Source organism: Sapajus apella, unplaced genomic scaffold, assembly GCF_009761245.1.
Source record: "Sapajus apella isolate SASKATOON/1434 unplaced genomic scaffold, GSC_monkey_1.0 scaffold21, whole genome shotgun sequence".
NCBI classification, from domain to species: domain Eukaryota; kingdom Metazoa; phylum Chordata; class Mammalia; order Primates; family Cebidae; genus Sapajus; species Sapajus apella.
The window spans coordinates 4,150,230-4,165,318 of record NW_022436961.1 but is presented as its reverse complement, the minus strand read 5'-3'; the positions used below and the strand labels follow the sequence as shown (position 1 = coordinate 4,165,318).

General features: G+C 33.2%; 1 protein-coding gene across 1 annotated transcript in view; it reads right to left on the bottom strand.

Moving 5' to 3' along the window:
* Positions 1-1,712: 1,712 nt before the first annotated feature.
* The window catches only part of ADAM2 (ADAM metallopeptidase domain 2), a 73,081-nt gene continuing 59,704 nt past the window's right edge, over positions 1,713-15,089 (bottom strand). The window contains exons 17-21 of the mRNA XM_032288129.1: positions 8,625-8,702; positions 8,259-8,391; positions 5,116-5,275; positions 2,846-2,909; positions 1,713-2,076 (exon numbers count right to left, since the gene is read on the bottom strand). Coding sequence (XP_032144020.1) covers positions 2,876-2,909; positions 5,116-5,275; positions 8,259-8,391; positions 8,625-8,702 — 405 coding nt within the window. The 3' untranslated portion in view covers positions 1,713-2,076; positions 2,846-2,875. The remainder of the gene's footprint in view (positions 2,077-2,845; positions 2,910-5,115; positions 5,276-8,258; positions 8,392-8,624; positions 8,703-15,089) is intronic.

The following is a 15,089-nucleotide window of genomic DNA, read 5'->3' as shown; positions in this document are numbered from 1 at the left end:
GATACTTGTGTATTCAATTTATACCCAATGGATTTTTCAGATTCACTTGGTAATTCAAATATTTTATCTATAGATTATTTTGGATTTTCTGTGTTTATATTATAATAAGGTTTTCTTTGGATAAAAATTCCTTTTTAAAGTTTATATTTTATATTTTTTATAGTCATATTTACTGACTAGAATTTCCACAAAGATATATAAAAATGTTAATAGTGAATTTTCTTAACTTCTTCACAATATTAGGAGGAAAGACTAAATAATTCAATATTAATTATTTTCATTATTCATGTTTTGTTGATCCCTTTCATCAAATAAAAAAACTTCAAATCTATTTATAGTACCTAAAAATGCCTGTGTCTTATGTGTGTATATGCTTATAAATTAGGGAATCCAGTCAAATTTAATCAACTAGTTTGAGTATTTTAGATACCTTATATAAGCAGAATCATGCAATAGTTGCCTTTTTGTGACTGGCTTATTTCATTTAGCATAATGTCCTTAAATTTCAACCATTTTACTGCATATGACAAGATTTCCTTCTTTTTTCAGGCTGAATAATCCTAGCCATGTTTGGTTATTAATTTTTGCTGACCTCGTGAAAGGAATCAGCATGTGTAGGACTGAAGTTATATCTTCCTAAGTGTTTACTTGTTTGCAAAGAGGAAGCCATCAAAACCTAAATTTTCTTTATAAAACACTTTTAAATTTCTTACTATTACTAGTGACTATGAGTGTGTGCCTTTTCACTTCTCATATTGTTAATATGTATCTTCAAAATTGTTCTGTAGTATTAGCATATTCTAAAAGGTTTATTGGTTTCCTTAAAGAAATAACTGCAACTTTGTTTATTCTTAATATTAGCATTTTCTTTAATTTTCATTAAATTATTCCGTTTTCTATATTATTTCTTTCATTCAATTAATTTAACAATAGTTATAGGCTCATTTTCAATTTTCCTTTAACATCTTCAAGTGGCCTCAGATTCCCACTGAGCAAGGCCTAGCTACGTCAGTCATTTTTTTTCTGTAATACTTTCATAGTATACAATTCAAAGTATATTCAATTTTCCACTGAATGTTCTTCTTTGATCCATAAATTGTTTAGAAATGTATTGCTTATTTCAAATACTTGGGGAATTTATATTTTTATAATATCTTTATCTTAAGTTTGCTTTAGTTAGACAACATAATCTGAAATATTTCAGTTATGAGAAATTGGTTAGACCTGTTATATGCCAAAGCATATAGAATATATCAGTAAATCTTTCACATGGACTTAACATGTATATTTTGAAGTTGTTGTGTATATCAATTAGATCATTTTTTGCCAATCATATTGCTCAAATCCTTCAGTATATTTGATAATTTTTCTACTTTTCTTTTTGTTCTATCAATATTTCCTTCTTACAGGTTAAAGTTATATTAAAAGTCATAAAATATTTTAAGTATAATTATTATAACTTCCTAATAGCTTGACCTTTTGCATTATAATACACTCTTCTTTTATCCTACTAATGCTGTTATACTTAAAATCTATTTGCTTTATTTTGTAGAAAGTTCCTGTGGTATATATTTGTTCATCTTTACTTTGAATGTTTGTATACCTGAAAATGTATCTTTTTTCAGCAGCATATGGGGAGAATGTCTCCAGATTTTAGGATTATTGTCTTTGATTGATTACAAACCATCACAATGTAATATAACAACATATCATTGCATTTTAAAACATAACAGCGGATTTTAATTATGGTACCACCTCATTACATTACAATATTTCCTTATACCATGCCCCTACTGACAGAATTAGTATCTACTGACCCACAGAAATAGTGTGAGAGAACTTAAACAGAAATTTGTAATGTAAAACTCATTATCGTGCATTTCTGATTAGTAAATTATCTGTGAAATTATACATCTATGTTTATATATATATATATATATATATGTACACCATATTTTCTGGTCAAATTAAAATCACAATATGCAGGTTTGAGTCCCAGGAAATCAGGTAATGTATATTCTCTTTTCTTCCATTTTTTTTGGGTGTTTATCCATCGCAGATAATTACTCTAGAAGACTGAACAAATGAAAAAAAGTCAGCTTTATCAACAAGTAAGTTAAAATGATAGCTACTTCAACAAATAGCATGCAAGTAAACTTATTGCAAAGTAGGCCTATATCATGCAATTTATTTTTAGCCAACGTTTTAAATACACAAATGCTAAAGAAGTAAAATTAACTAGAGAAAATAATTTAAAATATAACACTGCAAGAAATTTTAAAATGGAAAATTTCAATATCATTTATAACTTGATCATGTCTATTATAAATTCTGGAAAATATTACAATTCTTAAAAATATTATCTGTTATTTTTATTATATACAGCTATATGACTGTCACTACTTAATATATATTTATTTTAGTTATATTTATCTAATATATTACATTGTCTCTCTTTCTCACTCATCCTTAAAATATTTGAAACTCATTCATGTCCTTTGCAGGGGCATGGATGAAGCTGGAAGCCATCATTTTCAGCAAACTAACACAGGAACAGAAAACCAAACACCACATGTTCTCACTCGTAAGTGGGAGTTGACCAATGAGAGCACATGGACACAGAGAGGGGAACATCACACACTAGAACCTGTCGGGGGATGAGGGGCAAGGTGAGGAAAAGCATTAGGATCAATACCTTATGCATGCAGGGCTTAAAACCTAGATGATGAGTTGATAGGTGCAGCAAACTGCCATGGCACATGTATACTTACATAACAAAACTGCACACTCTGCACTTGTATCCCAGTTCTTAAAGTATAATAAAAAAAGAAAGAAAGAAACTCACAGTGATATCATGGCATCTCTGTTGTCCAGACTACCCTTTAGGTTCACTCTCACTTTCAAGTTGCCTGCATATTAAAAATTAAAATGATGTTAAATTTTCTTCAAGATGGTTTTACAAACCTCTGTATTATTTATTAGTCTTGAAACAGCTCTGAATTTTTACCTGAGATCTGGGTCCACCCCTTATTTGAGAATACCCTATCACTGAGAATCTCTCTGCCCTGGTCATCAAGACTAATAATGCACATCTTTGCATCACTAAATATGAAAAAATGCAGTGATATATGTCTATCTGAAAATAAACTTAGATCATTTTTGTATTCATAATATTATTGGTTAAATATCTTTAAACGTTTTTGCCATTCATTTTCAACCTATTACTTTCTATTCATATTACTAGTTATGTTTTTTCCCTAAGGATATTTGATATCAGTTTTTCCACAATAGTTACCCATTATGAGAAAACCACTTTAGTAAATTTAAGTATTTACTAATTAGTTTAGGCGCTGTACATTATTACAGGAATTTCACATCAACTTTTGAAATATATTCTCTTTTCATTTACATTGTCTTATTAAGTATTTTAATGAAATTCAATTCATTTCAAGTAAAATGAAGGACACAGTTATGTAACTCTTAGGCAAAAATCATTTTACAGCAATTTCTTTGAAAAAATTAAACCAGTTTTAATATTTACTTGTATTTTTATAGCAGATAGTTTTATTTTTAATAAAAATTATTTGTTTTATGTTTTCTGTAGAACTAGACATGGTTATCATCTAGATATTTAAGTTTTTTATTATGTATTAATTTTTAGTCTTTTTCTCCTTTTAACTGCTTGTGTTTCAATTTATGTTACTACAAAAAAAAAGCTAAATTACTTTCCTGGGTTTTTTTTTATTACCTTTCATTAAAATAGCATAAAAATTCCTTAAGATACAGAAATACTACAAAGTTATTTAAGTATTATTAAGTTAAAAATCCGTATTTAACAATTAAGATCAAAAAATGAAAGAAGGTAAACTTTAATGGATTGCTAAACTTTATCTACTTTTGCCCCTAAAAAAATCCAGATTCTTATAAGTTTAAAATTGCCAGCCTTCAAAAAATTCTGTTCATATATGTATGTGCATATATAATGATATATATTATATATCGATATATCTATTATATCTACATGTCTATTATATAGATACATCATATATAGTATATGCACATCGAGTGTGTGTATACATATAAATCATGTATATATACAGATACACCATATATATATATATACATCTTATATATAGGTACCTATATATACAGATACATTGTATCTATTATATACATACATCATATCTATATATACAGTCTACATGATATGTGTGTATATATATATGATTGCATACACCAACAGATTTTTTGAAGGTTGGCAATTTTAACCTTATAAGAATCTGGACTTTTTTAGGGGCAAAATTAGATAAAGTTTAGCTATCCATTAAAGTTTATCTTTAAAGTTTATCTACCTTCTTTCATTATTTGATCTTAATTGTTAAATATGGATTTCTAACTTAATAATACTTAAATAACTTAACTTTGTAATATTTCTGTATCTTAAGGAATTTTTATGCTATTTTAATGTAAGGTAATAGGAAAACCCAGGATAAAAATTCGGCTTTTTTTTTTATATACATCATACATCACATATATATTTATATATACATATACACACACATTGTATATATATAAATACACACATATACGAACAGATTTTTTTGAAGGTCAGCAATTATATGTGTATATATGTATGTGTATGTGTGTGTATATATATTTTTTATATATATATAATTTTTTTCTTTTTTGAGTCTCAGTCTCACTCTGTTGCCTAGGCTGGAGTGCAGTGGCACAATCTCGGCTCACTGCAGCCTCCACCTTTCAGGCTCAAGTGATCCTCCCACCTTAGCCTCTTGAGTAGCTGGGACTATAGGTGCATGCCACTATGCCTGGCTAATTTTTGTATTTTTTTTGTAGAGGCGGGGTTTCACCATGTTGCCCTGATCTTGAACTCCTGATTTTAAGTGATCCACTTGCTTCGGCCTCAGAAACTGGTGGGGCCTCAGTGTGAGCCACCAACCCCACCATTAGTTATTAATATAGTAGTTATGAAATTCCCATACAAAGGCAATAATTGAATTAAAACTATTACTTATTACATCTACCACAATGCTATTTATTGACTATGTTTATAAATTATACAAATAACAAATCTTAAATATGAAATAAACGTACTCATCGCTTGAATAGTCCTCAGCTCTCCATTTTTTCCTTTGGAAATAAACTTTCACCATTATAGCAATCAGTACACAGAAAATAATAAAGAAAGGAATGAATAAGAATAATGGCCATCTCATTGGTTTGGAATGGTAAATGTTCTCAATGAAGCGCCTTTCTAGGAGGAAAAAAAAATTAAAGATTTGAAAGCAAGCACCAGAAATATGGTAAAGATATTTCTGTATTTTACTAAGCCTACCAGAATAAAACCTTTGAACAATTTAATAATTTTATAATTAACATATTTTATATGAAATAGATAACTTGAAAACATAAGTGCCCAAAGTGACTCTTCTAACACTTTTTAAAATAGATAGCTATATATCATAGGCTAATATTTTGTTGAGGATTTTTATGTGTATATTCATGAAGAATATTGTTTTGTGATTTTCTTGTTTGAACTTGGCATCAGAATTATGTTTCCTCTTACAATGAGTTGACAGGAACTCCCCATCACTGTTTTCTGGAAAGAGTATTGCTTTCTTTCAAGAATTGGTTCAATTCACCTGTGAAACCATTTCTGCCTATAGTTTTTTGTTTGTTTATTTTTGTTGGTGGTGATTTAAAAAAATCATAAACCCACAGGTTAAGAAGAAGTGTGGTTTCTGACTTTTTGTTGTGCCCTTTGGCATATAATCTAAATAGTCCATTTTACATCTGAGTACCTTTATCAGCCTGTTTCTTGCCTATATGACAAAGAGATTTATTAGTGTGGCCTTTGTTTAATGTATTGTGTTAGTTGATTGGGAACCAATGAACATATATGTTATCTTGATCACTTTCAACCTGAGCTAATATAATTCTTTTGAATATCTGATGTATCAAATAAAAACACAATACATTAAACAAAGGCCACACTAATAAATTTATTTGTCATAAGCCTTTCTCTGTATTTGATCTTGTGAGGCTGTTATGAAATGACCAGTTTAAAATTCTTAGTAGCCTTATAGTTTGAAAGTTTTTATGATGCATTTATATAAAATACCTAGAAGGCCTTTGTATAGATTAAAGAGTCTCGGCCGGACGCGGTGGTTCACACCTGTAATCCCAACACTTTGGGAAGCCTAGGCAAACGGATCATCACTAGGTCAGGAGTTCAAGACAAACCTGGCCAACATGGTGAAACCCCGCTTCTACTAAGAACACAAAAAATTAGCCTGGTAAGGTGGGGCGCACCTGTAATCCCAGCTACCTGGGAGCTGGAGATTCACTTGGACCCAGGAGGTGGAGGTTGTGGTGAGTGGAGATCATGTCATTGCACTCCAGCCTGGGTGACAGAGCAAGACTCCATCTCAAAAAAAAAAAAAATATATCTAAGGGATGTCAACTTAAGTTTTTCTGAGACTTTAACAAAGGGATTTATCATCAAAAGCCTTGCTTAATTTTGATCTCAGATAAAATTTGATTGCTTTAATCCCTTTAAGAAACTTGCTGAGAATAAAAATTAGTTTTACTTTCACCAGTAAAATTCTTGCTTGAACCAATGACCTAGAATGTTCTAGTAGTTTCACAGTAGGCATGATTTCAGTTTTCCACATTACCAAAGGCAGCAGTGATGCCAAACAATTTGCCACTTCATAATAATGGTTTCACTTTCTGCAACATGTTAATATGTTTTTAAACTGTCCTTGGATTGCTCACCAACTTCAACATGTACTAAGGCTTCAATAGTTTCCTGCATTTCTATCTTCCATACACTATCCAATTTCAAAGCTAAGGCCACATTTTAGATTTCTGTTACATAAATACACAACATGTTGGTAGCTAAATGTTTTTTTATTATTTATTGCTGTATAAGAAATTACCTCAAAGCTTAGTAACCTAAAGCATTCAATTTTGCTCACAATTTTGTTGGTCATGAATTTCAGGAGGGCTTATTAGATGGTTGTATTTTTGTTTCTGAGTGCAATCAAATTTCAGATATTGCTGATAATTGTCAAGAAGTGAATGAGAGAATGAGTTTTCCAGGAATGAGAGTTACAAGGTAAGTATTCCAAAATACCTAGTTAGAGTCTGTAGGAAGATCACGAGAGTCCTAGAATGTTAGTTCTGCATATTTTATTGGTCAATCATACCACTAAAACCAACCTGGAAAGGAGTGGTCTCCATTGCTCACTGGCATGTGTGTGCATAAATAGGAGCAATTAATTGCAGTCAAAGGGAAGATAAGCTAATTGTTGCTAGTAAAATGGAAATAGCTTGAAAATACATTAATTACAAAGTTTTAAACTTATTAATCTACTACTGTATGACATTAAATATCATATTTCCAGATACTGGAATTAATGTAGAAAGTACCTATGACTCAAAATCAGAAAAATAGCTCTGATTGTATGTGAATTTAGGTTTTTATACCAAAGAAATCTCCTGGCCCTAAGCATTATTGGATATGCCAGTTGACTTCCGGCTTTCTCTAAAATTCATCTAGGCTTTTCCTCTGCTTTGGTCAATATTACAGGGAACCACACTGCCCAAACTCCTTGGCCTGCTGTCTTCCAGTCAGGTTTGATCACTGGGAATCACTGAGTAAAATTTGGAGGATTCAGAGAGTAAAAATAGCTCTGATATTACTCTGCCTTCCTCTCCAGCATCACCAACAGTGACTGTATGTTCTCTATACCTCCAGCTCATGCTGAACAGCAACTCTCGCTGTGGTTTCAATCCTGCTATATACATCCCTGACGATCATTGTACAACATACTAAATACCCAGATTCTGATTCTAGTAATACCACCTCTTTATTGTTTCTCCAATCCCAAAAATTGGTAATCATTTTCTGGGTTTCCTCACCTTTCTCTGATTAGCTTTTCATCTATGGAGTTAAGGGTTGCCAGGTGCCTTACACACTGCATTCTTTCTGTTTGAAAGACTAAAGTGATGTCTGTCTTTATGCCTGGGCTCTGACTGATATAGTTATAACATATGCTACATACGTTGTAATATATTACTCTCTGGAGACAGAAGTAAAACATACACATTTGTATGCGGTTTAATGTCCACATATAGTCTAGATATAAATTGGTAGACAAAATATTATTTGTGTTATTAAACAAATTCAGATTATGTTTTAATTATATTTCCAATTTATTATTAATACTTACGAGGGAGGTTGGCTGGTGTGGGTGGAAAATTGCCACTGTCAATACTCCCACCAGGCCATGAATCTGATTGAGTTGTGCAATTTGGAGGTAAATATGAAGGACCACAGTGACAGTGCTTTCTGTTATTGCATACCTAAAAGCAAGAGAAACATCGCCTTATAAGATAAGCCACTAGATGTATATGTGTTCAAGTAGAATTATAAAATAATGTGTATGTCAGATAAGGCCAATTTTCCTATGTGCGGGGTGTGTGTGTGTGTGTGTGTGTGTGTGTGTGTGTGAGTGTGTGTGTGTGTAGCAATGCATTTAGTTTCCTAAAATTAGGCTCAATGATTTCTATTTTTGCCTCACAGTACCGCTACTTACACCTTTATTGCTGCATTTTTGTTCAGTACAATCATAACCCAAGTATGAAGAACTCACACATCTTTGATTCCTGCAAACCTAAAAAGGATGAACAAAAATAAGTTATTTCACACGCCATCTAGATTTGCCATTTAATTAAAAGCATTCCATGCCATACTAATAAAAAGGGTACTGATTTGCAGCAAGTATTGCTATACTAACAATAAATAATTAATGTATTGAGCTACTATGTTTCCAGCACTAGATGAGACTCTGATTATCTAGGTGTAAACAGAGTAAACAAAACAATAACAGCTTCTTTCCTGCTTAAACTGGGATAGCAGGTACAGATATGACGTGAGTAAAACACAAATAAGTATGTAATGAATGCTATAATGAAAAGATTGATTTATGAAAGTATAAAATCCAGGAAATGTGTCTAATATTTGAGAATAGTAAAACCATCTCATTGAGCCCCAATGATAGATGGGATTTAATTGGTATAGGAATAGAAGACAGAGTATTATAAAAGAAAAATAAATAATATTTAAAATGATTCTACCATGAAATACTGTATTGAACCTTTGAGAAACATAAAGGGTAGTGTGACCATTCAGTCATTCATTAAATAAATATTTGAGTCCTACAAATGTACCTGGTTCCAAGGGAATCATCAGTGAACACAAATGTCATCTTTTTCATACCATAAAAAAAGAGAGAGAAACAAACAAAAAACTAGATATTATGTGAGAGAAGATGTTATTGGCAAGATTGTGTAGAATCTTATATTCTTCATGAACAAGTTGGCCAAATACAGCAATTTGCTGTATTTACATGTTGGAAGAAGGAAAGCTGATAAAAGTCAGTTTTGGAAAAGAGAATGGAAATGGCAATAGCTGAGGGATACAAAGTTAGAATGTCATTGCTGTGGTCCACAAAAATGATAACCATACAGTGAAACTGAGTGGTAGTGGGGATGGAAACCAGCAGATGTATTGTATTTGAGACAGAAATTTAAACCAGTTGAGTTGGAGCAATATACATAGTAAAAAGAGATGAGTGAATGATACCAAGGATTCTGACTTGTTTAATTCTCTTGCTGGTGGCTAAATGAACTGAGAATAGGAAAGCTAAGCATAAAGACAAAGATTTAGTAATTATTTTCGGAGATCTCTTTCAATCTATATCAAATAACGCTATGTTTCAAAAGAACACAAAATGTTTAATGCACTCACACAAACACTCAAAGCAACTGATGATAAGCCCAAGAACATATAATTGGAAATATTTTTTATTTTAAACGTTTGCTAAGGAATATTGGCAGTATTTTGGAATTTTTTCCTCTTATAATTTAGGAGTAAGGTGGTATTACATTGTTGGTTTTGATTTGCATTTCCCTGTTAAGTAGTAATGTTGACCATTTTTAACATATGTTTATTATTCATTTGTATTGAGAATTATCTATTCATGTCCTTAGCCCTCCTTTTGATAGGGTTGTTTTTTTCTTGTTGATTTGTTTGAGTTCCTTGTAGATTGTAGATATTAGTCAATTTTCGGATGCCTAGTTTGCAAAAGTTTTCTTCCATTCTGTGGGTTGTCTGTTTACTCTGCTAATTATTTCTTTTGCTGTGCAGGAGTTTTTAGTTTAATTAAGCCCCATCTGTTTATCTTAGTTTTGTTGCATTTGCTTATAGGTTCTTGGTCAGGAAGTCTTTGCCTAAGCCAGTGTCTAGAAGGGTTTTGCTGATGTTATCTCAGAAAATTTCTATGGTTCAGGTCTTAGATTTTAGCCTTTATCCATCTCAAGTTAATTTTTGTATAGGGTGAGAGATGAGAATCCAGTTTCATTTTTCTATATGTGGCTTGACACTTATACCAGCACCATTTGTTGAATACGGCGTCTTTTCCTCACTTTATGTTTTTGTCTGTGTTGTCAAAAATCAGTTGGCTGTAAGTATTTGGCTTTATATCTGAGTTCTCTATTCTGTTCCATTGATCTCTTTGCTATTTTTATGCCAATGCCATGCTGGTTTCTTGTTTGTTTGTTTTCTAAAAATATACACTAGCTTCTACATTGAGTACACAACCATGCTGTTTTCCTTTAGTATAGTTTGAAGTGGGGTAGCATGATGCCTAGAGGTTTGTTCTTTTTGCTTAGTCTTGCTGTGGCTATGCGGGCTCTTTTTTGGTTCCATATGAATTTTAGGATTGTTTTATCTAGTTCTGTGAAGAATGATAATGTTATTTTGATGGGAATTGCATTGAATTTGTAGATTTCTCTCGGCTGTATGGTTATTTTCATAATACTGATTCTATCCATCCACGAGCATGGGATACATTTCTGTTTTTTGTGTTGTCTATAGTTTCTTTCAGCAGTGTTTTGTAGTTTTCCTTGTAGAGGTCTTTCACCTCCTTGGTTAGGTATATTTCAAAGTATTTTATTTTACTTTTTTTTGCGTCTATTATAAAAGGGGTTGAGTTCTTAATTTGATTTTCAGCATGGTTGCTGTTGGTAATATAGCAGTTCTACTGATTTGTGTACATTGATTTTGTATGCTGAAACATTACTGAATTCATGTGTCAGTTCTGGGAGCTTTTTGGATGATTCTTTGACACTGTCGGGGTATGTGATCATGTCATCAGAGAACAGTGACACCTTGACTTCCTCTTTCCCAGTTTGGTTACCCTTTGCTGTCAGGTGAGTCTCTTGAAGGCAGCAGACTCACTCTTGGTTGGTGAATTCTTATCAATCTGCCATTCTGTATCTTTTAAGTGGAGCATTTAGGACATTTACATTCAATGTTATTATTGAGATGTGAGGTACCATTCTGTTCATCATGGTATTTGTTGCCTGAGTATCTTGTTGTTTTGTGTGTGTGTGTGTGTGTGTGTGTGTGTGTGTTTTATAGGTCCTGTGAAATTTATGCTTTAAGGAAGTACTATTTGGCATATTTCAATACTTAGAGATTCTTTTGGCAGTTCTTGTAGTGCTGGCTTGATAGTGGTGAATTCTCTCAGCATTTCTTTGTGTGAGAAACACTGTATCTTTACTTATGAAGTTTTTTTCTATCTGGATTGGCAGATTTCAAAACTTAGAGCTTCTTTTGACAGTTATTGTAGTCCTGGCTTGGTAGTGGTGAATTCTCTCAGCATTTCTTTGTCTAAGAAAGACTGTATCTTTCCTTTACTTATGAAGCTTTGTTTAGCTGGATACAAAAATTTTGGCAGATAGTTGTTTTGTTTAAGAAAGCTAAAGATAGGACCCCAATCCCTTCCAGCTTGTAGGGTTTCTGCTGAGAAATTTGCTATTAATCTGATAAGTTTTGCTTTGTAAAGGAAATGTAATCTGATGCTTTTGTCTCACAGTTCTTAAGATTCTATTTTTTATCTTGCCTTAACATAACCTGATGACTAATGCCTAGGTGATGACTTTTTGTGATAAATTTCTCAGGTGTTCTTTAACCTTCTTGTATTTAGACATCTGGATTTCTATCAAGACCAGGGAAGATTTCCTCAGTTATTCCCTCAAATATATTTTCCAAACTTTTAGATTTTTCTTCTTCCTTGGGAACATTAATTATCCTTAGGTTTGGTTGTTTAACATAATCCCAAACTTCTTGGAGGCTTTAAACATTTTTTTTCCATGTCTTTGTCAGATTAGGTGAAGTTGAAAGCCTTGTCTTTGAGCGCTGAAGTTCTTTCTTCTACTTGTTCGATTTTATTGCTGAAACTTCCTGGAATATTTTGCATTTCTTTAAGTGTGTCTTTTATTTCCAGAAGTGGCGATTATTTTTCATTTGTGTTATTTATTTCTCTAGGGATTTTTTCATTTATATTCTGTATTATTTTATAAATTTATTTAAGTTGGTATTTGTCTTTCTCTGGTGCCTCCTTGACTAGCTTAATAATTGAACTTCTGAATTCTTTTTCTGACAATTCAGAGATTTCTTCTTGCTTTGGATCCATTTCTGGTGAGCTAGTGTGATCTTTTGGGCCTGTTAAAGGACCTTGTTTTGTCACAATACCAGAATTGTTTTTCTGGTTCCTTCTCATTGGGTAGACTATGTCAAAGGAAAGATCTGGGATTCAAGGGCTGCTGTTCAGACACTTTTGTCCCACAGGGTACTCCTTTGATTGGTGCTTTCCTCTTCCCCTAGGGGTGGGGCTTTTTGAGAGCTGGACTGCAGTTGGGTCTAGCCACCCAGTGGAGCTACTGGGCCCTGGGCTGGTACTGGGAGTGTCTACAAAAAGTCCTGTGATGTGATCCATTTTCAGCCCTCTCAGCCATGGATACCAGCATGTTCTCTGGTGGAGGCAGCAGGGCAGTGAAGCAGACTCTGTGAGGGATCTGGTTGTAATTTTGTTTAGTGTTCTGGTTTTCTCAAATGCTGGTTGTGCTGGCAATAAAGTTGTCACACAGACAGACTCAGGACCTCTTGTTAGCAAGGATGTTACTTACAGGCTTTGGAATAACCATTTTCTTCTTTCTTGGAACAGAGTTGTTCTTTTATGGATTATTGCAAATATTTGAGTTGGTTGGCCTCCAGCCAAAAGGTGGTGATTTCACGAGAGCATCAGCAGTGCAGAGAGAATACAAGCCTTCCCTAGGGTCATCTGGATAAGTATTCGAATTTCTTAGGTGGTGGGTGGAGCCATAGAGCTCCCAAGAGATTATGTATTTTATCATCAGAGCAGGTGGAGAAAGACCCTCAGGTGGGAACAGGGTAGGTGTGTCAGAGCTCAGATTCGAGATACACACAGTGTGGAGCTGAGTATGTTTTCAGAAATCAATCTTAGAACCTCTATTTATCATCTTATATTTGAAAATAACATCAAATAATTAAGAATATATGTAGCAAAATATCCCCGAATATAAATACCATGTTTATTCAAATTATAAATATCATAGACAAAGAAGTCTGTATTTATTTTCTCCTGTACCCAAAGTATCATTTGTACTTTTCCACAAAGTGTTTAATTTTCATACAGGTACATTAATTACCCATCAGTAATCATTTTTATTATGCATGCTGTTACTTTATTTTTTACAAAGGATGACAATCTTCATAGTAATAAAGTGAAAACACATGAATTTTTACTATTTAAGAAGCAAAGTGTGGTATTTAAGAACGTGTGCTCTACAGCCAGACATTTTGGTTTTAAATCCTAACCCCAGTCTTGTGACCTCGGGCATGTATTTCAGCTTTTTTATATGTAAAATATGCACATTAATAACAGTAACATGACTGGTTGGGTGCCAGTGGGTGGGGCTTTCTGTGGCCCTGTGAGAGATGGGGGTGTTATCCTCAAGCCAATGGAGTTATATTTCCTAGGGCATTATGGCTGCCTATGCTGCCTTGTACAAGTCACCATGGAAGTGGGGCGAAGCCGGCAGTGAAAGGCCTCACTGAGCTCTCACTCAGCCAGAATGGCCAGTCTTACTCCCACTATGCCCCACCAACAGTACCAAGTTTATATCTAGGCAGCGGTGTGCAGGGCTGAAATCTTTCCCCGGGCTACAAGCCTGGGCAATCAACGTGCAGCTAATTTGATCACTGTTTGCTAATAGATAACAATAGATGATATAGATGAAGGCAAAGTTTTGTGGTCACCACTTCCCAAAATCTCTACCCTGACGCAGTGGAGCAGAAACTTCTCTGACAATATTATGTATTGCATTTTTATGATGCACAGTAGCATGTTTTAAAGCTGCTGAAGTAGATGTCTACTTGATGGGACATCATCTTTGCCATGAACACTGTGGCAGGGCACTGCCTGTCATACATCCTTCATCCTGTTTACTAATTGTGATGTGCACCCATTATTCCTTTAGCTTCTCCCAATCAACCATTTTGAAATGTGGATATAGCTGGAGTTCCAATCAACCATTTTCAAGGCCATATGAAAGGGGATCACAGTATAAGATCTACAGCTAAAAACTGGACTGAGTCTGGATCATTGATGCCATAATGGCACCCAGTAACTGCTCTGGATGGGCAATCTCCAAAATTACTTTGCACTATGGAAAAAAAATTACCAACTCTCTAAGCCACTCTTGCTGGTTCCTGTTTCCTGTGCAATTCCTACCTCACATAGCATATTTTAGGCTCTTTAGAAACAATGGAGAATTTAAAATTTAAGATAGTCTTGGAAATCAATTTGGTGCAAAATTTTCAAAGTAAATTTAATGAAAGCAAATGTGTTACAAAACTTTTTAAGTTACTTAGATTTTGTGTGAGAATTTGGAATGCCAGTTTTTTCATTTGTAAACACTCTTACCTTCTAATTTTCTAAACGAATATTAGTAAAGTTAGGTTATAACAAAAGTACAGTTTATATGGCAAATACTTCCTTAATTATCAAATAAATATATTTTTAAATATGTACCCATTCACAACGACATGCAATTAAGATGTGAAAATATTAATAGATTTTATTTATGCTTGGTTACAACCAAAATATGGACATTTTTGGTTTACTCTTCAT